Raw genomic sequence first — 27,294 nt, forward strand, 5'->3', positions numbered from 1 at the left:
GGAGTGGCTGACGGCAGAGCCGCGCTGCTCTTGGAGAGGTCACTGCGGAGACACCGCCTAGGTTTTGGGGCGTGCAGGGGTGGGGGGCCCGTGGCACTATGTGGCGCCTCTGTGCGCGACAGGCCCAGAGTGCAGCCCCGAAGATAGGACTTGGGGCTCGCTGGACGGCCTTGAGAGAGGGACCCGGAGCCCCGAGCGCGAGCCGGCGGGCTGGTCCCACTTTGGTCCGTTGCCGCAGCGCGACCACCGGGCATGGCGGGGTCCGGGCCCTGTGTCGCTGGGGCCCCAGCCCCGGGCCCGCTCCTCGGAATCGCCTGCTGCTGCTGCAGCTTTTGGGGTCTCCAGGCCGTCGCTGGTATAGTCTACCCCCGCATCAGAAGGTGAGAGAGCCCCCCTCCCGGGACCCCCGCACCTCTCGGGGCCGTCGGGTACTTGGGCCTCAGTGACCTGTCATCGCCCTTCTTTCCCAACCTCGCTTGGCCGGCGTCCTCGAGCTTGCCCCGAAGTCGTGGTTCTGTCCCATTGAAAGAAGCGGCTCCAGAGCCTGGGGCTCTAGGTAAAATGTCTGGCCAAGTTCGTGCCCTGCCAGAGCTACAGGTTACTGGAAATCGTCCGGGTGCCAGGAATTCTCTTTGTGTCCAATGAGACTTAGTAAACGTCTTCTTCTTCTTCTTTTTTAAATGTTGAGTAGCCCTTTTTAAACTTGGTGCTTTTTTCCCCCCCCTCCTTCTCCTCTAGGTTCCGTTGCCTTCTCTTTCCCCTACTATGCAGGCAGGCACCATAGCCCGTTGGGAGAAAAAAGAAGGGGAGAAAATCAACGAGGGAGACCTAATTGCAGAGGTAAGTTGTACAATCTGTAGGTGGACCTTAAAGGACTGGCTTGGCTAAATGGTTTGCACTTTAGCTTTCTGGAGAGTAGTTAACTCTTTTTTGCTTAAAAAACTGATTTCTCTCGCTGCTTGATGTTGGATATATGTTTATTTATTTTGGTTTGTTTTGGCACTGGGGTTTTTAAGTCAGAGCCTAGGCACAGTCCTTTAGTTTTTTGCTCAAAGCTGGTGCTTTATCATTTGAGTCACCCACTTTTGGTATGTTAGTGTTTAATTGAAGAGAAGAGTCTCATAGACTTTTCCTGCTTGGGGCTGACTTCAATCTTTGAATCATATATCTCAGCCAACTGAAGTATCTAGGATCATAGCTATGAGCTGCTCACTGGTGCTTGGCCTCATAATGGCTTGGTATTAGACATGATTGGTTAGATCAGTTTTCAACACTTGCCAAACTAATTTTTTTTAAACCAAGGTTTTGGGTTTTTTTTTAATATAATTTCTTCTTTGAAATCTGTGATAGTAGCTTTCTCTTCACGTGACTGTTGAAGTGTGTCATTCTGGGTGCATGCTAAGAAACTTCACATTGGCATGACAAACCTAAGATACTGCTTTATGTTAAAAGGTTGAAACAGATAAAGCCACTGTTGGTTTTGAGAGCCTGGAAGAGTGTTATATGGCAAAGATACTTGTTGCTGAAGGCACGAGAGATGTTCCTGTTGGATCCATCATATGTATCACAGTTGGAAAGTGAGTAGAACCCCTGTCGTTTGTGGATGATCAGTGTTCTTTTAATTCTAAATTGAAAAATTAGGACTCAACTACTTCCGAAGACCTGTGTGAAGACCACATCTGCTTTATCACCCTCTCGTATTTATGCATTCTTTCTCTTCCTTAGGCCAGAGGATATTGAGGCCTTTAAAAATTATACATTGGATTCCTCAGCAGCACCGACCCCACAGGCAGCCCCAACTCCATCGCCAGCCGCTGCCTCAGCCCCTGCATCTTCTGCTCAGGCTCCCGGCAGCTCATATCCAACTCATATGCAGGTGAGGCTCAGCTTCTCATAGCTTGCACTTGATGACTGTTTTTCATAAGTGCTATTAGAGCCTGGAAACTGGCTTTAAATCGGGTTGGCTCTTGTCATTTGGGAGTATACAGAGATTTAACCATGAAAACTGACCACTTTACTGCTGCTTGCTGGTTTTTTTTTTTTTTTTTGGCCCGGTTGTGGGGACTGAACTCTGGGCCTGGGCACTGTCCCTCAGCTCTTCAGCTCAAGGCTAGCGCTCTACCACTTGAGCCACAGAGCCACTTCCGGCTTTTTGCTTATGTGGTGCTGAGGAATTGAACCCAGGGCCTCAGGCATGCAAGGCAAGCGCTCTACCACTGGGCCACCTTCCCAGCTGTGCTTGCTGTTTTTAAATGTGTGAATTTGGACAGATCCCCTAATCTTTCCCAGTCTCAGTGTAGTACATAGGCTAATGCTTTAAAATTTCTCACTCAAGGATATTGTGTTACAGAAGATAATTTGTAATTATGTTTTACTCCTGTACACATAGTTTAATCATTGGGTGCCATCCTTTAAAGGAACATTCCCAGTTGGTGTTTGCCTTTCCCTTTGGTAGTACTAGGGATTAAACCAAGAGCCTTATGCTAGGCAAGCATTCAATCACTTGAGCTATGTTCCTATCCCTCCCTCCCTCCCTCCCTCCCTCCCTCCCTTCCTTCCTTCCTTCCTTCCTTCCTTTCTTCTTTCCTTCCCTTTCCCAATCCTGGCACTTGAACTCAGAGCCTGGGCACTGTCCTTGAGCTTCTTTTTGCTCAAGGCTAGCACTCTTATCACTTGAGCCATGGTACCACTTCCTGCTTTTTCTGTTTATGTGGTACTAAGCTTTATGCATGCTAGGCAAGCACTTTACCACTAAGCCACATTCCCAGCCCCCCACCCCTTATTTCCGAGACAGAATCTCACTACTTCTTGCTCAGACTGGCATTGAACTCTTGATCCTTTTGCCTCTTCATCCTGAATAGCTGGAGTTCCTGGTTTGTGCCATGATACCTAGTCTTCCTTTGATATATGGTAGTCTTTTCTAAGAGTAGTGGCAAAATTCTGGTAGTTTATTATTTGTTTTGAAATCTATACCTGGTTGAATAGCTTAATTGAATTAACATGTGTATGTTTTCTACCTTTTTGTTTGATATTTAAAATCATCTCTCTAGCAGTTTTCAGGAAAATACTATTAACTATAATCACCAAGGAATACTATCTGTAGAATGCTAACTAGTCACCAGAGATTTTTTTCCCCTCCAGTGCTAGGCATTGAACCTAGGGCCTCATGCATGCTAAGCAAGTATTCTGCCACTAACCTATTTCCAGCCTGAAGATGACTTCTTTTTTGACAATCCTCGAGTTTGAGATCTGGGCCTTTCACTTGCTAGACAGGCACTGTACCAATGGGCTACTTCCAGCCCATTTTTTGTACTGGTTATTTTAAGATAGGATCTCACTTTTAACCTGAATAGCATCCTATTTTATACTCGCTGCTGTAGCTAAGATGACAGTGTGTGTCAGCATACCCATTTTCCCCCAGTTGTGGGGGAAAACTCTGGCCTGGATGCTGTCCCTGAGCATTTTTGCTCAAGGCTAGCACTCTTACCACTTGAGCCATAGCTCCACTTGTAGCTTTTTGGTGGTGGAATTGGAGATGAGAATCTCAAGGACTTTCTTGCTTAGGCTGGCTTTGAACCACAATTCTCAAATCTCACCCTCCTAAATAGCTAGGATTACAGGCATGAGCCACTGGTGCTCAGCCCATACCCAGCTTTTTATTGGTTTAGATGGGGTTTTGTAGACTTTTTGCCCAGACTGGCCTTGAACTGTTATTCTCCTGATCCCAGCCTGTTGAGTTGCTAGGATTGTGAGTTAGTGGACCAATCAACAAGAGTATGTCTTAATTTAGTTTTTCTCTGTGTGTGTGTGTGTGTGTGTGTATTCTGAGAAGTTTGGAACAAATGTAGCCTCTTACGCATGAAAAGATAATAATGCTATTTGAAGAATTGTGTGGGCCAAGATCATTTTGTGAAACAAATTTCCACATTAAATCTATACTTTTTTTTGTTGTTCCAGTCCTGGGGCTTGAACTTAGGATCTGGATGCTGTCACTTAGCTAAAGCTAGTGCTCTACCACTTGAGCATATAGCTTTGCTTCTGGCTTTTTAGTGGTTAATTGGAAGTAAGAGTCTCACAGACTTTCATGCCTGGCTGGCTTTACATCTTGACCCTCAGATCTCAGCTTCCTGAGTAGCTAGGATTATGGGCGTGAGCCACTAGCACCCAACCTTTTTTTTTTTTTTTTTTTTTTTTTGGTGGATGGGTGGGGGAGGCCTGGGCAGTGTCCCTGAGCTGCTATTGCTCAAGGCTAGCACTCTACCACTTGAGCCACAGTGCCACTTCAAGCTTTTTCTGTGTATATGGTACTGAAGAATCAAACCCAGGGGTTCAGGCATGCTAGGCAAGCAATCTACCACTAAGCCACATTCCCAGCCCTCTAGCACTCAGCCTTTTAATCTGTGTTTTATGAAAAGATGAAAGATGGTTTGGGCCTCAATATATATTCAGGGATTAGTTTTGTCTGGAAGACATCTTTGCCATCCCTCTTTAAACTCCATCTCTGCTTCAAACCTAGAGAGTAGTTCAGCGTATCAGTGATAAGCTTGGGATCTGAAGGGCAGTTTAAGCAGTGGGAAATGACAGAGGCTGCGATGGGCGTATGTGGATTGTCATAGTCACTAGCACTCCCTGAAATTGCACCTGCTTAAGAGCTTTCATGTGTAATGATTCCTAGTATTAAGCAGACCATATGTATTTGTCTCTACAGGTACTTCTTCCTGCCCTCTCTCCCACCATGACCATGGGCACAGTTCAGAGATGGGAAAAAAAAGTGGGTGAGAAGCTAAGTGAAGGAGACTTACTGGCAGAGATAGAGACGGACAAGGCCACTATAGGTGAGATTTGTTTTCAGCTTCTAATAATGAGGCACTGAGTTTCGAGGTTTGCCATCCTGGTCTATACTGGGTGAGTAATAATATGAACATTTTACTGTTCTTAGGATGTACTTCCTGAGATGTTTTACAACAGTGACATGCACCATCAGATTTTTCAATTCCATGTTTTGTACTTATTGAATCAAGGACTTGTCAGTTTAGCAGCTGTTCTTAGGCCAGAATTTTCTTCTTAGTGTATTTTTATGTTCCTAAAAACCTGTGTCAGAATTACCATTGTGAAATCTGGACGAAGGAAGGAAAGGGGAAAAAGAAGAAAAATCACCGACAAGACAGGAAAATACCAAAGGAGTTAACATGATTTTTATCAGAAAACTGAAACTAGGGCTTAGATTGTTCTCATTCTTTGAGCTATACATACATACCAACCTTTTTAGATATATGAAATTTTCATGTACTTCATGTTAAGTGCTTTTTATGTTCTGAAACAACCCTACCCCTCCCCAATCATATATTTATGGTAGTACATAGATAGGTACTCCTAGTATTAGAAGTTTCTTACGGGGGCTGGGAAGGTGGCTCAGTGGTAGAGCGCTTGCCTTGCATGCCTGAGGCCCTGGGTTTGATTCCTCAGCACCACATAAGCAAAAAGAAAAAAGCTGGAAGTGGCGCTATATGGCTCAAGTGGTAGAGCGCTAGCCTTGAGCTGAAGAGCTGAGGGACAGCGCCCAGGCCCAGAGTTCAGGCCCCACGACCGGACCCAAAAAAAAAAAAAAAGTTTCTTACCTCTGCTCCATAATCACCAGTCAAGGGGAAGCCTGTTCATTTCATGGGGAGTTAGCTTAGCAGGAGAACACAGGCATTCTCTCCAGTGGTGGTTTTCAGGGTATGTTCTTCAAGCTCATCTTTCTTGGATAGTACCCTGGAGCAAAGAGGGGTTAAGAGTAGGATCCTGCAATGGCCTGCTCTCCTTCCCCTCTCCACCAGAGCAATTCCTTTAGCTTTTTGTATATCAAACTCCTAAGATTTTTTTTTTGTTGTTGGTCATGGGGCCTGAATTCTGGGCCTGGGCGCTGTCCCTCAGCTCTTCAGCTCAAGGCTAGCGCTCTACCACTTGAGCTACAGCACCACTTCTGGCTTTTTCTGCTTTTGTGGTGCTGAGGAATCGAACCTAGGGTCTCATGCATGCGAGGCAAGTACTCTACCACTGAGCCAGCCCCTGGTTTTTTTGTGGTTTTTTTTTTTTTGAGACAAGGTTTAGAAATTTGTCATTCTCTTTGTCTCAGTCTCCTTAGTATGAGCATTACAGGTGTATGTCACACCCAGCTTTAGTTTTCCTTTTGTGACTCAATGCTTGAATTTCTTGCAAGAAAAGCAGTAGCTGAATACAAGTTGTCAGATCATAAGAATCTAGCAATGCTGAATTTCTTCACATTGAAATATATGGTATAATACCAAATATAACCTCTTTGAAAATATTTGAATATGCTTTTACAGCTGAAATCCCCTATCACTGTCTACCTTGGAAGCTTCCTCGATTTGACTTTATGGGACTCTGATCTTCAGCAATATAGCTGATACCATCTTGAGTTCTGTGAATCTGCATGTGGATTGACCTTAGAGATATTTTCAGCAACTTTCAGAAGTATCTACCATTGGTCATCTCTCACAGTGCAAGATGCACTTTTTCCTCAAGTACCTTCAGTTCCCTGAATTGGAGGGCCAACTGTGTTTATTTACTTTGTACCACGTGCTGTGGTACAATAATAATTCACTTAAATTCTTAACATCCCTGTAAGGTAGATATAGTCATCCTTGGTACCTGTGAGGTTCCAGGACGTTCCTCCACCAAAATCTCTACATATGCAAGTTCTTTTTTTTTTTTTTTGTTTGTTGTTGCTGGAAAGTATGTGTGTGTTTGTATTTATGTGTGTTAAGAGACTGAACCCTGCTCCTGGCAAGATTTCTACCACTGAGCCTTACTCCTACCCTCTCCAGTATGTATATAATTAATATAGATATATACTATATATGTAATATAATGTGTATGTATAGACACATATATGTATATTATATAAATACATATGTGTATATTTATAATTATGTGTGTTTATATGTATAATGTAATATATACATACACATATAATTTATACACATCTATTCTTATATACGTGTGTATGTGAATAAATGTTGTCAGGAGAAGTAGTTTATATCATGTATCAAGTTTTCTAATACTCAAATACACAAAGTTAATTGTATAAATACAATGGCGGTTGTGGGGCCTGAACGCTGGGCCTGGCTGCCGTCCCTTAGCTCTTTAGCTCAAAGCTAGAGCTCTACCACTTGAGCCACAGTGCCATTTCTGGCTTTTTCTGCTTATGTGCTGCTGAGGAATCGAACCCAGTGCTTCATGCATACAAGGCAAGCATTCTACCACTGAGCCACCTTCCCAGCCCCTATATATCTTATCTACTGACATCTCTGACAACATGCCTACCTATTCTGTAACCTATGTTTTGAAAGAGAAACTGTTCAGTTCCACCACTATAGGCAGTTCTAATTCTTGGTGCAACCTAGAAACATGGAGCCTGTGAATGCCAGTCTGACTGTACTGTAATTGCTCTCATTTTGTAGATAAAATGAAACACAGGTTAGATAGTTTATAGAAAAGTGATGTTGTAGGGATAATGGTGTCTCTGAAATCCTTTAATGTATTTCCTTCTATTCAAGGTTTTGAAGTACAGGAAGAAGGTTATCTGGCAAAAATCTTGGTTCCTGAAGGCACAAGAGATGTTCCTCTAGGAACCCCACTTTGTATCATCGTAGAAAAAGAGGCAGATATAGCAGCATTTGCCGACTATAGACCAACTGGAGTAACTGACTTAAAACCACAAGCACCACCACCTGTCTCTCCCCCGGTAGGTATGCCTCTAGAATCAAGAGAATTTGTCCCATCCATGTCTAAATTAAAGGGATTTCATTAGATGACATCCTCGGTTCTTTCAGTTCCAAGAACCTATAAGTAAGAAAGGAGCTAAGTTGTTAATTTTGATGGAGCCTGTAGGGTCTGTTATACTGCACCATCCACCTAATAGTTCATAGTTTGATCCTTGTAGCTTTTTTCTCCTGCTGTCTTGAGCGCTGCTTAGAACAAAGCTTAGGTGACATGTTCGCTTTCTGCTTTGGGTGTAAATGTGCTTATGGAAGGTAAGGTTTTACTCCCTGTTGTCTGTTGATTTTACTACACGATCTTCATTATTTATATATAATTTTAGACCCTGCATATTCTTGGAAAATGTTACGACCATGACATGGCTTGTACAGAATTTAGTTTATTACTGTACTTTGTTCAGCATTCTGTATGCCTGTATTGTGAACTTGTATTAACTCTAAGCATAGATAACCCTTATAATGAAGCTTCTACAGAGGGGAAAATTGTGCATGCTTCTCAAGGACTCATTGTCCTGAGTGTATGGGGAGGGAACTGTCCAGGAGCAGTGTTAGTTTGTTTCTTACGGTACTTTCCCATGTGGAATCTTGTAATGATGAACTTGTTGGTGATGAACTTAATGAGAACTTAATAGGAAGAGATTAAAGTACAGGCAGGCTGTGAAGATTATACTGTAGTTAGCTTACATGTGCTACCATGAAGTAAGATTGTTGGATTTTGTTGGGTCTTTGACAAAAATTATTACTCTTGCTGTTCCTCTGTCATGTAGATATTATGTATTTAAGTAGGAAAAATGTGCATTGTGATATTTGGGGAAAATGTTATTTAAGTTTATGAAGTTTTTAACTTCATAAAATGTAAAAAGTCTTTGCTGTGGTGAATCAGTAATTTATAATTTTTTCAAAAGGTTGCCACTGTTCCTCCAACTCCTCAACCTTTAACCCCTACACCATCCGCCACTCCTGCTGGGCTAGCTGCTCCTTCTGGACCAAAGGGAAGGATATTCGTTAGTCCTCTTGCGAAGAAGTTGGCAGCAGAGAAAGGGATTGACCTTTCACAAGTAAAAGGTAAATCTCTAGGAAATGAGACATGAAGTTAAGATCTAGCTAAACTATAGGTTATGGTGTCAACAAGGATAATAGGGCTTAGAAGGATGAGGGAGGAAAATATTTCCCTTTTGCCTTCACAGAGTACAGAAACTACCGTGTTTTACTTACTCTGCCTCCAGTCTATCTGTATGTAGGATTTAGATGCCTTTCCTTCACTTTGCTCTATTTGTGGGAGCAACCTATTATTGATGAAAGGAAATGTGCTTATTAAGCAAAGTTGTATTATAAGGTTTGCTTGTATAATCTGAAGAACTTTCTGGTAGGACAAGGTTGACTATAAGCAATAAGTGAAATAAAACATGAAGGTGAGGGAATTGGAAATGACTTAAAATAATAAACTCAGCTGGGCGCCAGTGGCTCATGTCTGTAATCCTGGGTACTCAGGAGGCTGAGATCTGAGGATTGCGGTTCAAAGCCCATACAAAGCCAGTCTGAGCAGGAAAGTCTGTAAGACTCTTATCTCCATTTAACCACCAGAAAGCAGGAAGTGACACTGTGGCTCAAGTGGTAGAGGTTCACCTTGAGCTGAAGAGCTCAGTCCCAGAGTTCAAGCCTCATGACTGAGCCCCCCCCCCCCCCAAAAAAAAATATTCAAGTGTTGTAGTACATGCTGATAATACCAGCACTTGGGAGGCTGAGGCAGGAAGATTTTAAGTTTGAACCTAGCCTGGGCTCTAACAAGACCCTCTTTAAGAAAACTAACTAAAATAAAACTAAGCCAAACTAAAACTCCCTAAAGACAATGTCAAATGCCTTATTCATCTCTTTTTTCCCCACAGGAAAAAATGTGGCTCAGTAGTCAGAACATGTGATATGGAATTTTGGCTTTATTGTTTTGTAATATGTCTGAGTGAATTACAGTTTAGCTTATGCATGTCTTCATCTGAAATCTTTTTGTGTTGTGTGTGTTTTTGTGTATATCAGTCTTAGGGCTCGAACTCAGGGCCTGGGTACTGTCCCTGAGCTTTTTTGCTCAAGGCTAGCACCCTTACCACTTGAGCCATACTTCACTGGTAGCTTTTTAGTGGTGAATTGAAGACAAGAGTCTCAAGGACTTTTTTGTCTGGGCTGGCTTTGAACCTTGATCCTCAGATCACAGCCTTCTGAGTAGCTAGAATTACAGGTAGAAGCTACCTGTGCCCAGCTTTCCATCTGAACTCTGTAACTTACCTGTGTTTCCATCTACAAAACTAAAATAATGGTGTGCGTCATATAGAATGATGAGAATTAAATGATCTGTAAAGTAGAAGCTCTTAGAATAGTATCTAGCATATAATTGCACAAAGTATATTACTTGTCATTCATATTGCTATTATTGCCTAGCACTTAAATACTCTTTAAATAAACTTAAACTAATATCTCATGTAGATAATTAAAATACTTTTACTCCTTTGAGGACCTGGTTTGATGGCTGGAACTATATGCTGCTCATTTAATTTGCACAGCATTTCTTGAAGTAGGACTACCATTACATTTTGGATAGGAAGAGAATCTTTAAAAAGTTGTAGTTTGAGACTAGATTTGTTTAGCTATAAATCTGGTTTTCTTCTTCCCCTGTGCTGTTGTCTGTCTTTTTTTTTTTTTTTTTTGGCTGGTGCTAGGGCTTGAACTCAGGGTCTGGGGGCTCTCCTGGGCCTCTTTGTATTCAAGGCTAACACTTTATCACTTGAGCCACAGTGCCACTTCGGGCTTTTTCTGAGTGGTTTATTGGAGATAAGAGTCTCATGGATTTTTCTGCCCAGGCTGACTTGGAACCATGATCCTCAGATCTTAGCCTTCTGAGTAGGTAGGATTACAGGCATGAGCTGCCGGCACCGGCTCTGCTGTTTGTCTTGGTGCACTGCTATCATAATTGCTGAAGAAAAATGTGGTCAGTTCTGCAGTTGTCCACCTGTGGACACTTGGTGCTTGCTATCATCTACCTGCAAGCCATTATTTTCTGGCTAAAAGTTAAGCTGATCCCAGGACACAAAAATAGCTTGTACATTTTTTTTTTCAACCTCTGAGGTTTCTTTTTTTTCTTCCTCCTCTACAGTATGTTATTTCATTCTGTAGGTGATTAGAATTAGGGACTTGGCTTAGAGAGAGGAAGAACTGGTTTAATACTTAAATCTGAAGAATTTAGACATTATTTTACTAAAAAGACAAATTGAAAAGTCCCAGTATTCTTACCATGTAAGCAAAGATAGCTGATTATAGTTGATTCATTTATTATAAAAGCAAATCATTACTGAGTACTCTGTATGTATGAAGTACTTGTTCATAAATTAGTAAGACTTCAGTTTGAATTGCTCACTGTGGCCAGCAAAGAATTAAGTGAGCCAAAAGGGAGTAGTTTAGTACTTCAGAGAAGGCTCTGAAGGTAGGAAGCTTGAGTTTAAATGTCAGCTCTGCCATCTACTAACTGTGTGACCTTTTGTATCTGTCACTTCATTTGTGTATAAAAATAAAACTTAATAGGTTGTGAGCAGTCAACAAGTGCCTACAGAGAAAGAATATTAGTTCCCATGGTAATTCTTTTTAAAAATAAGACAATTTAACAGCTAGGAAAGAAAGAGAGTAATAGTGAACAGCAGGATAGATCTGTGTGCTGTCATGACTACTTTTAGACAGGAGGCTGAGGAAGACCTTCCTGATGAGGTGATGTGTGATCTGATCTGCGAGATGAGTCAGTCAGCTGTGAGTCAATCAAAGACACGGGGAAAGAGCCTTTTGGGCAGAGACTGGCAATATACAGTTTGAGCTTGGAAAAGAGCCTAGCATTTTTGAGGAGCATAAATGGAGGGGTTTAGAGGGAGGCAGGACCTAATGGTAAGAGATAAGGTTGGAAGGATAGAGATTCAAACATCAAGGACCTTATAGATCATGATGAAGAGTTTCATCTGATTTGAAATATAGAAACCTATTGAAAGACTTAAGGAGGTGAAAATAAAATGGTTTATATTTTTGAAGGATCATTTTGATTGCTCTGAGGAAATGGGATAAATGAAAGCTGTGACACTTGTGAAGATTCTGTGGTTAGAGATGATGCTGGTGACTTAGAATGAAAGTGGAAATGAAAAGAAATGCCAGATTCTGAGATTCATTATTTACATAGAACCAACAGAACTTAGTCATGTGTGTCTTTGGGAATTTGACAGCTGTAATTTCAGACGGTGGAGTGTACAAAAGCAAAATGTGGTCAATTCTATACCTGTGTCACCTAATCTTTTTTTTTTTTTTTTTTTTAATTAATCCTGGGGTTTGAACCCAAGGCCTGGGCACTGTCCCTTGAGCTTCTTTGGCTTGAGGCTTGTGTTCTACCACTTGAGCCACAGTACCACTTCTGGCTTTTTCTGAGTAGTTTATTGGAGATAAAATTTGTCACATATATACCCAGGTCTGGCCAGGGTTCACTCAAATTTTGTAGTCTAAATGAAAGACAGCTAAAAGAACAGATGTTAGGTTAGTTACTTGATAGAGCTTAACTGTTCTTGAAACTGACTCACCTCCTCCCCATGTAAAGAATACCCCTTGGAGCCAAGGGCTGATGGCTCACGCCTGTAATCCTAGCTACTCAGGAAGCTGAGATCTGAGGATCCAGCTTGGGTAGGAAAATTTGTTAGACTCTTTATCTCCAATAAACCACCAGAAAACCAGAAGTGGCACTGTGGCTCAAGTGGTAAAGTGCTAGCCTTGAGCTGAAGAGCGCAGGGACAGCACCCAGGCCCAGAGTTCAAGCCCCACAACAACAACAAAAAGTGTCATGGAGCTGGCGTAAAGCCAGGATCCTCATATCTCAGCCTCCTGAGTAGCTAAGATTACAGGTGTGAGCCACTGTGCCCTGCTAATCTTGTCATTTATCATAGGTGGAAAACTGGGTGAAGACCTGGTGATAGCACAGTGAGTAGCTCATTTCATGGTTTGCTATGAAAGAAGCTGTAGAAATGTAGGTATAGTTTTAGGGAAATGTGGACTTTAGGTTTCTGAAGATAAGTGATAATGGGTGAGGCTAGTATAATTTCTCAACTCTGGCCATATGATTCTTGGTTATGGTTATAAGGTGTGTTAAAGGTTTATTATGGGGTGTGCCATTTGCATTGTGGGATGTTGCTGACCACCAAAATGTCTCATGAGACTGTTATAGAGAATCACTAGTTTAACGGAAAGGGATTGGGCAGGATGTTTTTTGGCCAGGAACCAAGTTCTTAAGAATATGAGAGGGCTGGGAAGGTGCCTCAGTGGTAGAGCGCTTGCCTTTCATGCCTGAGGCCCTGGGTTCGATTCCTCAGCACCACATAAGCAAAAAGAAAAAAGCCGGAAGTGGTGCTATGGCTCAAGTGGTAGAGTGCTAGTCTTGAGCTGAAGAGCTGAGGGACAGTGTCCAGGCCCAGAGTTCAGGCCCCATGACCGGACCCCCCCCACACCCCCCCCCCCCAAAAAAAAAAGAATATGAGAATGAGTGGTATTGGCCTTTTTAGGAATTTGGGTTCTTTTTATCTATTCTAATGGATGAGTTTATTAGTTTGGTGGTATAGTTTGGTTAATAGAGCCTGAGGTGAAGGGATCAGCTGGAGACTGAGTCTGGGAAGGAATAGGGTTAGAGAGATTGTAAACAAGTCTTCTTAGAGATTGGAAGGTAAATTTAAAGTAAACAGTTGAATTTCTGGGCAGTTTTTTTTTTTTTTTTTTTTTTGTCAGTCATGAACTCTGAGCCTGAGCGCTGTCCCTCAGCTCTTCAGCTCAAGGCGCTCTGTCACTTGAGCCACAGCACCACTTCTGGCTTTTTCTGCTTATGTGGTACCGAGGAATCGAACCCAAGGCCTCATGCATGCAAGGCAAGCACTCTACCACTGAGCCACCTTCCCACCCTCTCTGGGCAGTTTTTGTCTGTGCATTTTAGGTTTGTGGTTCTGAACATGAGAGTCACCGTGTATGTCATTTATTCCCCCTGGTAACATTAAGCTACCCTGCTTGGTAAGAAGTCAAACATAGTTTTAGAATTTTACCCTAGAGTGATTATAACACCAATCTGTACAAGGTATTTTGGGAAAGGAAGAAAACAAAGACAAGAAGAAGGTCATGATAATGAGAGAACAGTGGAGGAGATTTTGCAGTGATGAGTTAGAGAATAGTCTAGGCTCAACATCTAGGCCTCACTCATCTTACCCACCCAAAACCCCAAGTAACCTTTAGGACTAACATATATTTTTCATTCTTTCTGTCTTTATCCATTTATGAATTGTTTGCAGATTTTTATCTAATTTTCCCGACTCTTCATCTATCCTACCTCATTCTGACACCAAATGTTTTGAGTTGTTATTCTGTATTTTGTTTGTTTGTTTGTTTTTCCTATATAACTCAATTCTTTCCCACCAACTGGGTACAAGCAGTTCAGTCCAATTCTGACATTGACCTAGATTTAGCATCAGACTCGATAGATGTATGAACTCAGTCCCATAGGTGACCCTTTCTTCAGATTCCAGTTGTAAAGCCTGGAGATCCACATCCAGGTATCTAACTCATGTCTAACCTCTCCTTAGGTTTGATAATTTACAGGAATAGCTGACATAACTCAGGAAGGTATTTTAATTAGTGTGTGTGTGTGTGTGTGTGTGTGTGTGTGTGTGTGTAAAGGCAACACCTCAAAAACAGCTAAATGGAAGAGATGCATATGGGCAAGATAGAGTGGGAGGGGTACATAGCTTCTGTTTCTTCTCCAGCACAAATGTGTTTACCACAGAAGCTCTCTGCCTTTCACAATGCAAAACTTGTTTTCCTTTTCCTTCTTTTTTTGTTCCACTGTTACTAGTAGAAGCTTGAACTTAATACCTTGAGATCTTGCTTGACTTTTTCATCCAAGAATAGTGCTAATAGTTCTCTACCACTTGAACCACACCTCTACTTCTGGCTTTTTTGCTGGTTAATTAGAGATGAGAGTCTAGGGATTTTGTCTTCCCTGACTGGCCTCAAACCCCACACCTCTATTTCTGGCTTCTTTGCTGGTTAATTGGAGGTAACAGTATAGAGATTTTGTCTTCCCTGCCTGGCCTGGAACCATGATCTTCAGGTCTCAGCATCCTTAATAGCTAGGATTACAGACATGTAAGCCTAGTGTCCTAGGCTTTCTTTGCTTAGAAGTATCATCACAGACGTGATTGATACAATCAGTGACAGTTGGTCATTGAATTTAATTTTTAGTCTTCTGCAGTAGTGGATCAGAAATTAGAGCAGTGGAGGAGGAAGATGGGAAGATGGAGATGGGAAAGGGGATTGAAACACCCTCCACTCAGGTGTTGGTATTTCAGCTGACCATCCCCTTTTCTGGTAGGGATCCAGGAGCCCCAACCTCAGTTACCTCATGAATATAAAAATTCTGTGGTGTTCAGGATCTTTTTCTGAATAGCAGAAGATACTATGACATAGGAAATGTCAAAGGTTTTAGGAGGTCCATGCCAGGAACCTAGAGCAAGAATCATACCACAATGAGGGCAGTCACAGATATGGTTGCTGTAATTCTAGATTTTGAGACTATTTAACTACCCCCAATAACATGGTCTAGTGGTTTGGTAGCGACCCTTACAGAATTGCAGGTTAGTGATATGTGATGGTTGTGTGATACTTGCTATTTCTTCCAGGGACGGGACCAGAGGGCAGAATCATCAAGAAGGACATTGACTCTTTTGTGCCTTCTAAAGCTGTTCCTGTGAGTTATATTTGAAACTTACCTTTACAAAATTTCTCCCGCAAAGCACTTTGTTTTCTCTATTAACTTTTTTATAAATAATGCATAAATGAAATAATTTAACCAGAACTGGCATTATAGCAGTAAACCTCCATGCCTCACTGGTTTCTTTTCTTTTCTTTTTTTTTTTTTTGTTGATCATGGGGCCTGAACTCTGGGTCTGGGCGCTGTCCCTCAGCTCTTCCGCTCAAGGCTAGTGCTCTACCACTTGAACCACAGTGCCACCTCTGGCTTTTTTCTGCTTATGTGGTACTGAGGAATCGAACTCAGGGCCTCATGCATGCAAGGCAAGCACTCTATCACTGATCTACTTTCTCAGCCCTGTTTTCTTTTCTTTTTGGTTGTTACTTTTGTTTAGTTTTGCAAGAACAAAATTATTTTTATTTAAGCTAGTCATTAAATATATTCTGGCACAAAGAAGATGGGTGGTGATTAAAATGTGACTTCAGATTCTAAGTAATAACAAAAAGTTATTTAAAGTTCTTTAAATATAAGCATTGTAATAATTCCACTATCCCTAGGAATAGAGCTAGCCATTCTGCAAAACTCTGATTTTTCTGTCTGACATGTATATGTAGAGCAGATGTTTACGCTAAGATTGGGGCACAGTTATTAAGAATCTTTTTCTCCCCCATAGGCTGCAGCAGCTGCTATGGCTCCCCCAAGTCCAGGTGTGGCACCAGTTCCTACAGGGGTCTACACAGATATCCCAATCAGCAACATTCGTCGAGTAAGAACATTACCCTTTTCTGGAGCAAGAACTGTTGGGCATCTTCCCTCTCTTTGGGTTCATACTGAAGCAGAGGTCTTTTCAGTTGGGAATATTAGATTATAGGTTTAAGGAAGTTTAGTTTGGTCAGTTAAGCAATGGGTAGACATTTAAATACTGGGAAGGAAGAAAGAAATGTGTGATAGTGAAATCTATTAGAATGTCTGAAGTTGTGCAGTCCTCATCGCTGTGTCTGATAATGTGTGGGTAAGCCTTGCCAGGGAGCAGACTGAATCACGTACAGCCTCCTCTCAGATCACGTTTAGTGACTTTTGGATCTCTTTCTCTGCAGGTTATTGCACAGAGATTAATGCAATCCAAGCAAACTATACCTCATTATTACCTTTCTATTGATGTAAATATGGGAGAAGTTTTATTGGTACGGAAAGAACTTAATAAGGTAAAACTTTTGGCAATTCTAATTTTCTAAATTATAGAAATAGTCTTCCACCACTGAACATTTTATTTTTGACTATAGATTTTGTTACAGTATGCTAGTTGAATATATAGAGAAAAATAACTCATTTTTAACTTTAACTTTGAGAGAGCATCCTGGAGAATTCTCATCTTGCAACCTCATCTTGCAATTCTCATCTTGTTTAAAGCTTATCATTTTAAGTTGACTGAGCCATTGATAGATTTAGTTTAGTGAAATCACTATGATGCTGTACTCAGGTATTCTTTGGTAAGTGAGAATCATGTTTATAGTCAGATGCCATGTACCTAGTTAGGTTTAGTAGTTTACAACACAAGGACATAAGGCATAATCTTCCTTCATTTACAATCTAATTGGAGAGATGATTCATGTACAAAGGAGTGAAGGCAATTGTTATGAAAGTGAAAATAAGTACTCATTTGTGGATCAGTCTCTTTACGGTAATGTGTAATTGTCTGCTGAATGACACTGTAGAGTTTTGTTGAGGTGGAGACAATGGGGGGAGACCTATGAGAGTAGTTGGGAAATTCACAGTAGTATAGGACAGACTTGTTGAGCTAAAGTGTTTGGATTGGCAGAGGTTGAAGAAAGTTTATTGTAAGTATGGAGAATCAGTGCTTTAAAAATGGAAGGAATATAGCGTTTGTGGGGGATAGATTATCTGACATACACCATAAGCCAGTTTAAGGAAAACCTTGATTTATAAGAAAAGTTTGAACTTGATGATTTAGACACTAAGAGTCTATTAATGTGTTTTTTAGTGTTTTTTTTTTTTTTCGGTTGTGGGGCTTGAACTCTGGGCCTGGGCGCTGTCCCTGAGCTCTTCAGTTCAAGGCTAATGTTTTACCACTTGACCCAGAGCGCCACTTGCGTTTTTTTCTGGTGGTTAATTGGAGATAAGAGTCTCATGGACATTCCTGCCTGGGCTGGATCCTCAGATCTCAGCTTCCGGAGTAGCTAGGATTACAGGCATGAGCCACTGGTACCCAGCAATTAATGTGTTTTTGGACAGTAAAGTAACAGGATAGCAGGATTTCAGAAAAGGCTAAAGTGATATATATATATGGACATATAATAGCAAACACTAGTTTTGCTTCATTGTAAATAAAGCATGAAGTTATGTAATAAGTGCCTACATTAACAAGGAAGTAGGAATCTGCGCATGGTAATATATGTGTGCCTGTAGTTCTAGCACTCCGAGGCTAAGGCCAGAGGATTGTGAATTCCCTGTTTCCAGAACAAACAAACAATCCCTGCATTTGATCCCCAGCAATACTGAAAACAGAAATGGATATAGGAAAGATTTTTTTCAAGGAAGTGAAAACTAAAAGCTGAATTTCTTGGAGTAGCCTACATGGAAGAATATGTCTGACCTCTCTGATCTCCTCTCCTACTGTTTTCCCAGTTGCTTTATTCCCCTGTAGGTGCTGTAATTGTCTTGCTGCTCCTCCACACTCTGGCCCCGGGTTCCTTGCACTTGTCTTTTTTTTCTGTGTTGCCTCTAGTATCCACATAGGTTTTCTCCTTCCCCTCCTAAGGGTTTGACTCTATAGCTCTGTCTCTTGTTTCCCCTATTCTAAAATTGCAACTTCTTCCCTCCTCCCTTCCTTAGTTTACCTTCCCTACTTCTTTTTATACTTAGCATGATCTAAAGTATCATGTCTCATTCATTCATTATTTGCCCTCTCTTTCCCCCTGTCCCCCAGCCACAGTTAAATGAGAGTAGGACTTTATCCATTTTGTTCAGTGCTTCATACTTAGAGCTTTGGCATTATATGCCCAGCCTGGAGTCGACACTCACATATGAGTCATGTAACTGAATTCTGTTCCACTCATTTGTTGAGTCCTCCCCTCTCCTCTCCTCCCCTCCATTATTTCCCTTTTTGCCTGCCTGCCCGCCCTCCTTCCTTCCTTCCTTCCCTCCTTCCTTTCCCTCCCTTCCTCCCTTCCCCCTTCTCTCTTTCTTTCTCTTTCTCTCTCTTTTTCTTTTTCTTTCTTTTGCTCAGGGATAGTGCTCTGCCACTTGAAACACAGTTCCACTTTGAGCTTTCTTGGTGCTTAATTGGAGATAAGAGTCTGACAAACTTTCCTTCCCAGGGTGCTGCTTTGAACTGTCATCTTCAGATCTCAGCTTCCTGAGTAGCTAAGATTACAGGTGTAAGCCACTGATTCTCAGCCTCCACCTTTTTTTTTTTTTTGCCTAATTGCTCTGGTTAGCATCTCTTATATAATACTGCACTGAATAGAGTAGCAAGAGTGGATAACCTTGTCTTGTTCTTGATCCTAGTTCGTAACTGTTAAGACTTATATTAAACAAAGTGAAAGAAGCAACTTTAGATTTCATTTTGCTCTTTTTACCTCACAATATTTGTGTATTTTCATTTCCATAGTGTCTTTCTTAGGGTTACGTAGTCTGGTTCATTTCGGGGTGGAGAAAATTTAAGAAAACTATAACCATTTCTTGTCTTCACAGATTTTAGAAGGAAAAAGCAAAATTTCTGTCAATGACTTCATCATAAAAGCTTCAGCTCTGGCATGTTTAAAAGTTCCTGAAGCAAATTCTTCATGGATGGACACAGTTATAAGACAGTAAGTAAAACTGGAGAAGCTACATATCAATCTTTATGTTTTTCATCCCATCTAATGTGTAAGTGGGAGTTAAAGGGAGAGATGACAGTCATTGGTAAAATAGTTTGAAAATAACACAAGAACACTTGTAAGATAGTACTAAGTTTAGTTTGTAAAGACTACAAGTTCTCTGAGTTGAGTGAAGAGAGCAATGTAAAAATAGTCTAATTAAGCTAGTAACAACTCACAAAGCAAGGTTAAATAAATGGGCTTTCAGAGCAATGTTGAATACAGTATTTGTCAATACTATGGTGACATCTGTCATGGTGCTTTGTGTCACATGTTTTCATTTAGTTCTTTTTTTTTTTCTTTTCTTGCCAGTCCCATGGTCTGGGCACTGTCCCTGAGCTTCTTTTGCTCTACCACTTGAGCCACAGCGCCACTTTTGGCTATTTCCGTGTATGTGGTGCTGAGGAATCAACCCAGGGCTTCACGCATGCGAGGCAAGCACTCTACCACTGAGCCACCCTCCCAGCCCCAGCCTGAGTATTTTCTTGTGTGTAGATTAATGCTTTTTAAAGTTTTATCATCATTCTCATCTATTTGGGAAACAACCAAAACCCAAACGAGTTTTCCTTCCTGCTCTACCCTCACATGCTCACGCCGCCTCTGTAGCCAGTTGTGTGCACACGCTGGCGGAGGCCCCTGTGTAGGAACCAGTTCATTTCACTGTCCCTGGAGGAAGTGTGGGAGCCCACACACTGGGGGCTGAGCAGGCTCACGGGACTGCCCTACTTCAGGTCAAACTCTGTCCCCTTTAGGCTAAACTCTGACCAAATGGGCTGCAAACTCAAGTCCCCATGACACTGTCTTTGGGTTTGATTTGTTAGTTAGGACAACTCACAGAACTCAGGAAAACACTAGATGTAGTGAACTGCCTTGCTGTAAAAAATATGGCAAAGGATATAGATGAATTGCAGGTAAAGAGATGGTCAGGGTGAGGGCTGGTGGTTGAACTAATATGTTGTCTCTGGGCATACTACCTGCATTTTAGTAACTTAATGGGATAGAAATTTCTAAAATTGAATATGTTTTTGTAAACCCTGGAGACCATCTATATAAGACCATTTATATAAGACATATTTTGAAGAAAATATGTCATATAAATACAATGGTAATACAACTTTTATTAACTAAATTTTTAATTGTGCTTATGAAAAGACATGTAGTATACCATGGATACAATAACCTGATTTTAATTATTAAGGTAGGAACTATATATATTTACTAAGTAATATTCTAAATTTATGTTTGTATTCTTACAAAAGTTCTACATTATTTCTCAAAGTGGTTGCAGTATTTTACTTTCCCACCTCCAATGGATCAGGATTCCAGTTTGTCCAGTCCTCACCAACACTTGTTTTTTTTTTTTTTAAAGAGCACATTTCTTTTTTTGGGGGTTCAGTCATGGGACCTGAACTTGGCCTGGATGCTGTCCCTCAGCTCTTCAGCTCAAGGCTAGCACTCTACCACTTGAGCCACAGCGCCATTTCCGGCTTTTTTCTTTTTGCTTATGTGGTGCTGAGGAATCGAACCCAGGGCCTCATGCATGCAAGGCAAGCGCTCTACCACTGAGCCACCTTCCTAGCCCCTCACCAACACTTGTTAATGTGTTATGTGTTTTAAATAGCTATTCAGAAGGATACGAATAAGAGCCATCTGCTTTTAGGACTATGCAGTGGGGAAAAAATACTCTTAACAGGAAGGATCAAGGGCATGGCAGGTTCTGTGAACTATTGATTCTTACAAAATGCCTTTCATTCTTACAGCTATTCAACAAATACTGAACACAATGTTTGCTGGATTCAATGGTGAATAAGGCAGGGAACACAATGTTTTATCAGAAGGCAGCTTACTAAAATCTATTGTGGGGCTGGGAAGATGGCTCAGTGGAAGAGTGCTTGCCTTGCATGCATGATGCTCTGGGTCCGATTCCTCAGCACCACATAAGCAGAAAAAGCTGGATGTGGCACTGTGGTTTAAAGTGGTAAAGCACTAGCCTTGAGCTGAAGAGCTCAGGGACGGCGCCCACGTCCAGAGTTCAGGCCCCCACTGACAAAAAAATAAAAATCTATTGTGAAAGGATGATTTTTTGAGCCATATTTTTATTTTCATTTCATAGATAGTTGTACATGTTTATGTGGTACAGTATGGCATTTCTTTTTGTTGAGAATATTCTAGCTATTTTAAAACATCCAATTATTGTGATAATGGTATAGTTTAATAAGAAAGTAGTATTTGCTTGGCACTAGTGCTCATACCTATAATCCTAGCTGTTCAACAGGCTGAGATCCAAAAACTGTAGTTGAAAGCCAGCCTGGGCAGACAAATCCGAGAGACTCCTATCTTCAATTATTAGCAAAAAAACTAGAAGTAGAGTTGTGACTCAAGTGGTAGGGTACGGCTAAGGGAGAGTGAGACTGGTAATTCAAGCCCTACTACCAGCACAAAAAAACAACTCTTTCCCCCTCCCCTGCCCCCCCCCCGCCCCCAAACCTCAGTGTTGATTATTTGATTTATTTTTTCTTTCTTTCTTTCTTTTTTTTAAACAGAAATCATGTTGTTGATGTCAGTGTTGCAGTCAGTACTCCTGTAGGCCTCATCACACCCATCGTGTTTAATGCACACATAAAAGGACTAGAAACCATTGCTAATGATGTTGTTTCTTTAGCCACCAAAGCAAGAGAGGGTAAACTGCAGCCACATGAGTTCCAGGTAAGACACTGGAAGGATTTTTTTTTTGTTGGGGGGAGGGCTTTTTTGTTGGTTTGTGGGACACTGTTCCACTATGTAGCTTAGTCCTGAAAAGAAAGAACAATGAAGTCACACATCAAAAGCTGAAAAAAAGATACTATCCAACTATCAATACAAATAACTGGCTTTTGTTTAGATTGTATTGGTTATTTTCCTTTTTTTTCAGTAATATATATTCTATTCCGGCCTTTCTTAATACACAGTAAAAGATTATCTTAAGGCATTTTCCCAGAACATTTCTTTTTTCTTTTTTTTTTTGGATCTGGTTGTGGGGCCTGAACTTTGGGCCTGGGCGCTGTCCCTCAGCTCTTCAGCTCAAGGCTAGCGCTCTATCACTTGAGCCACAGCGCCACTTCCCGCTTTTTTTCTTTTTGCTTATGTGGTGCTGAGGAATTGAACCTAGGGCCTCATGCATGCAAGGCAAGCGCTCTACCACTGAGCCACCTTCCCAGCCCCTCCCAGAACATTTCTAATGCTTTATAGTTTATTGTGACAAGCAATTAGTATGATCTTTTTTTTTTTTTTTTTTTTTTTGTCGGTTATAGGGCTTGAATTCTGGGCCTGGGCGCGGTCCCTGAGCTCTTCAGCTCAAGGCTAGCGCTCTACCACTTGAGCCACACAGTGCCACTTCCAGTTTTCTGGTGGTTAATTGGAGATAAGAGTCTCATGAACTTTCCTACCCAGGCTGGCTTTGATCAACTATCCGCAGATCTCAGTCTCCTGAGTAGGATTACAGGCGTGAGCCACCAGTGCCTGGCTGATTTTTTTTCTTTTTTTTTTTTTTTCCAGTATCCTAGCCCAACTCAGAGCCTTACTGTTGCTTAGCTTGCCTGCTCATGGCTGATGCTCTACCATGTGAGCAATGCCTGTAGTCCAGGTTTTTACAAGTTTTGTTTGGAGATGACGTTTCATTGTCTTTTCTGCTTGGCTGGTTTTGAACCTTGATCCTTTTATCTAACCCTCCTGAGTAGTTCGGATTACAGTTGTGAGCCACCAATGCCCAGACTAATATTCAATCTTTTTTCCTTTAGGGAGGAACTTTTACAATCTCCAATTTAGGAATGTTTGGAATTAAAAATTTTTCTGCTATTATTAACCCACCTCAAGCGTGTATTTTGGCAATTGGTGCTTCAGAGGATAAACTAGTTCCAGCAGACAATGAAAAAGGGTAGGTGCCTAAATGGAGAGGGAGTTACAAGTTCATTTTCATTACATTATGCTTAGTCTTGTGCATCTGCTTTACCAAGTTACTGGCATGGGTATTGGAATTTCAGGTAGAGTCAAATGTAAATGTGGTTTGATAGTCTGTTGGGTATTGTTTATCTGGGGTCAGATTTTGTTGGGAGCATTTAAATCTAGATTAGAGTTTGGTTGTGTTGAGACGCTGTGATGTTAACACTTGTCTATCAATTGAAAAAAAAAATTGAGATTGCTAGGCAGGGTAGGTTTGGAGAGTACTAGTTTTTCAGAGATAACTATGGGTGAGAGAAATCTAATGTAATAGATTTAGCTGAAGAAGGATGAAAAAGAGAATAAGTAATGGCTGCAAAGAAGGAAACAAATGAGCTGGGTGCCGGTGGCTTATGCCTGTAATCCTAGCTACTGAGGAGGCTGAGATCTGAGGATCTCGGTTCAAAGCCAGCCTGGGCAGGAAGGCCCATGAAACTCTTATCTCCAATAAACACTCAGAAAACCAGAAGTGGTGCTGTAGCTCAAGTGGTAGAGCGCTCGCCTTGAGCTGAAGAGCTGAGGGACAGTGCTCAGGCCCAGAGTTCAAGCCCCATAACAGACAAAAAAAAAAAGAAGGAAACGAATGAGGGTGAGAGACCTTGTAGTCCTTACCAAGAAGAAGAAAATCAAGTTGAGAGTCTATGCATAAGACACCCTAAACATTAATTATTGCCTACTCTTAAAAAGCTTGTCAGTGGTAGGTATTCCCCTGTTTAAATACACCGTTAGTTTCAGGTGGAGAAGGGTGTTGTGATAAAGAAAAGATTAGGTATATTTGTTAACTAATGAGCAATTCAGTTCTAAGAGTCAGTATGAGCCAATGCAAAATAACACTAATGAAAACAAAAGTGCTCAAAAGAAAACCACAAGATAACACAATATAAAGTAAAAAACATAGAACCCTACAGTTTCATACACTTTAGAGGTTTTAAATCATGGATTGGTATTTCCCTATCTAAATTCGTCTCCACTTTTGTTTGGGGAGGGGTATTATGGTGTAGAAAGGAGATTATATCAACTGGTTGATCAATCAAACACAGAGAACAAGCTATTAGTAAGGCTCCCCAAAAAGTTAAACCAAAAGGTTTTCCAAATGGGCAGAATAACCATATAAATGCAAGAAAAATGGCAAGTCAAGAAAGCTTAATTCCCACAGAAAATAACCAGGCAATAGAGTAGACAATGAAGGACTTAGAAGATAGTTCTCAAAATGCTTTAAAAATAGTGCTGATAAAAGTATGATTAATGAGGAGATGGGAAGCCTACACAAGGCAATTTGTGAGGGTGGTGAAACTAAATAGTATTAGAAATCACAGAATTCTTCTAATTCATGTAGAATTCATTCTGTAAACCTAAAGGAATTCCAAGAGAAGGAAAAAGGAGTCTAATGAGGCAATAGTCACTCAGCTAAAGGATATGAGATAAGACTCAGATAAACAAATCAAGGAAATGAAGTCCATACAGGACCTAAAAAAATTCCATAGAGATTGAAACCATTACAAATGACCAATTAGATGGCAGAGAAATAAAAAACAGAGTAGAAAGTCTTGACAGCAGAATAAATGATGTGGAAGACAGTCTCAGGGATCAAAGATAGATTAGATATAATAGAGGAAGAGGAGACAATTTTCTAGAACAAATCCAAGAAATAAGAAGCTTGCAAGAACTTCCAGATTCAGTCAAAAGGCCTAATTTAAGACTAAGAGGTATTAAGGAAGGAGAAGAGCAGGCAATTAAAGGGATAGGACACATTTAACAGAATTCTAACAGAACTTCCCAAACATGCAAATGTAAATAAATGTGGAATGAAATTCCTCAGGGCAACAACTTTTATGAAATGAAGTTAATCCTGTTTGAAGTGGGATTCTCTTTGAGATTTACTTAGATGAGAAGGTAACAGTTTTTTTTTTTAAAGAGATAGTAAATATTTTAGTTTTCTGGACCATGTGGTCTTCATTCCACATACCCCACCATTAAAATATGCAAGCAGGCATGAAAATGGTAAATACTGTGTAAATGAAAGGCTTTCTCTATAAAAAGAGGCAGAAGGCCGGATTGGACCAGGTTGTATAGCTTGTCACATATCTACTTACCTGCTACCTGGTCTGTTTAGCTCTTTGAGCTGAAGATACAGGTAACATTAAAAGTAGGAGGAAAGTAATATTACCTGGGTGGGATTAAGGGCAGGATAAGGATGTGATTAGCTAAAATCCATTCTTTTCAGAAAATCTAATTTATTTATTTTTTTTTTTTTTCTAGATTTGATGTGGCTAGTATGATGTCTGTTACACTCAGCTGTGACCATCGAGTTGTGGATGGAGCAGTTGGTGCCCAGTGGCTTGCTGAGTTTAGAAAATACCTGGAGAAACCTGTAACCATGTTGTTATAATTTACTGAAGAACTTCTAGACTCCCAAGTCACTTTGGTTCATTCTTATCAAGATATTTATATGTTATTAAACAGGTGGTTCTTTGAAAGTTTAACTAGTTATTTTTATTATTGAATCTATCCATATGCATTGTTTGTAATGGGCATTACAGAATGTTTTTTAATGTCAGTTACATACGAATATTGTGTACATTTAATGTCAGATTTTCAGTTGTGCACTCCTAGTCAAGAGAGACACATGGCCTTGTTCTTTGCGCGATATGTATTTGCACTAGAATACAGAATAGATAGGATGTGGCTCCCTAGAGACCAGTATGCGGAGGGAACACAGATGTAAGTAACCTTGCCTTTCAAATTGCGTACATGTGAGAGCAGGAAGTTAGAAAAATTGCTTCTCTTGGGGGAAGGGCTAGGGTTTGAAATTTGGAATTTTACCCTGATTCTTCTATGGTTTGTCACACATGGGAGTGGTAGAGAACTTCAAGGAGAGTGAAATTTTTACGGTCCACATTTTCCTAAGCTTCCTCAATCAACTGTCCTTTAAAATGAGTTTCTACATAAATGATTGTTTTCCTTAAGGTAAGGACAAATGGGAGTGGATATGTGGCTCAAGTGCTAAAGTGCCAGCCATGAGTGAGAAAGCTCAGTAAGGCTGGAGGCTTGAATTCAAGCCCCAGAACTAGCATCAGCAAAAAAAGATAATAAAAATTTAAGTCCACTTCTTGATAGAACACCTTACGTATTTATTTAAGCAGCTTAAGTGTGTGATTCTGAGAGAACTCTATAGTTAATTCCAAATAAAAGGACATGCGTATGGAATTGAAGAGAAGTTCTGGGGGGCAGAGGTATCCAAGATCGACTGAACGTTAGCTGTAAATGAACTTACCAGAATTTATTACTTATATAACCTGAGAACTCTATGAAATAACTGTGGAGTAAATGTACATAATGTAAAATAGGATTACTAGAGTTGGATGTGTGCCAAAGTCGTCTTAGCACCAAATCTTGTTGGCAGTGGGGAACACTGGTAAATGGCTTGGAATTCTAGCGGAACTCCCAAGCCACGCACCAGCACTTGTCCTGTCTCCTTAAGAGCTAGAGTCCAGAGGATCCTGGGCACAGGTGCTCGAGGCCAGCCCAGGCAAGATAGCAAAACTCCATCTCAAAAACAAAGCAAGCATTAAAAACAAATGATGCCCAAAACAAAATGGTAATTTCTTGTTGGAAAAAAAAAATCTTAAAAAATAGTGAAAAGTATATAAAAATCATTCTGTTTCTCTTCCCAAGCATTGCCTTAAATAAGATATCCCTAAAATCCTTTTGGAAAGACAGACTTCTTCCCATTTTACTATGTTTGCCTTTTAGAGGAATGAAGGAGGTGATATCAGGATAATCAGAATGAACTGGGAACATTATCACAATTCCAGACTTTCTACTGAGCTGATATGTTTTAATAAATGTATGGGATTATTTA

The 27,294-nt window shown here is 40.8% G+C and overlaps 1 protein-coding gene across 1 annotated transcript; it reads left to right on the plus strand.

The window, feature by feature from the left end:
• Dlat (dihydrolipoamide S-acetyltransferase) lies at positions 1 to 27,214 on the plus strand. Its single transcript, XM_042682750.1, has 14 exons — positions 1 to 380; positions 739 to 840; positions 1,453 to 1,577; positions 1,726 to 1,876; positions 4,709 to 4,835; positions 7,563 to 7,750; positions 8,690 to 8,849; positions 15,509 to 15,576; positions 16,253 to 16,345; positions 16,677 to 16,784; positions 19,294 to 19,409; positions 22,001 to 22,163; positions 23,234 to 23,370; positions 25,692 to 27,214. Exons 1-14 carry the CDS (start codon positions 99 to 101, stop codon positions 25,819 to 25,821), a joined length of 1,950 nt encoding a protein of 649 aa, XP_042538684.1. The 5' UTR covers positions 1 to 98; the 3' UTR covers positions 25,822 to 27,214.
• Positions 27,215 to 27,294: the final 80 nt, after the last annotated feature.

Source organism: Dipodomys spectabilis, unplaced genomic scaffold (genome assembly GCF_019054845.1).
Source record: "Dipodomys spectabilis isolate Male_0828 unplaced genomic scaffold, ASM1905484v1 ptg000076l, whole genome shotgun sequence".
In the NCBI taxonomy this organism is placed as follows: domain Eukaryota; kingdom Metazoa; phylum Chordata; class Mammalia; order Rodentia; family Heteromyidae; genus Dipodomys; species Dipodomys spectabilis.

Coding starts and splice junctions, on each gene's coding strand:
- Dlat (XM_042682750.1), top strand. CDS start 99: ATGTGGCGCCTCTGTGCGCGACAGGCCCAGAGTGCAGCCCCGAAGATA. Junction 1,578..1,725: donor ATATGTATCACAGTTGGAAA/GTGAGTAGAACC, acceptor TCTCTTCCTTAG/GCCAGAGGATATTGAGGCCT. Junction 19,410..22,000: donor ATGGACACAGTTATAAGACA/GTAAGTAAAACT, acceptor TTTTTTAAACAG/AAATCATGTTGTTGATGTCA.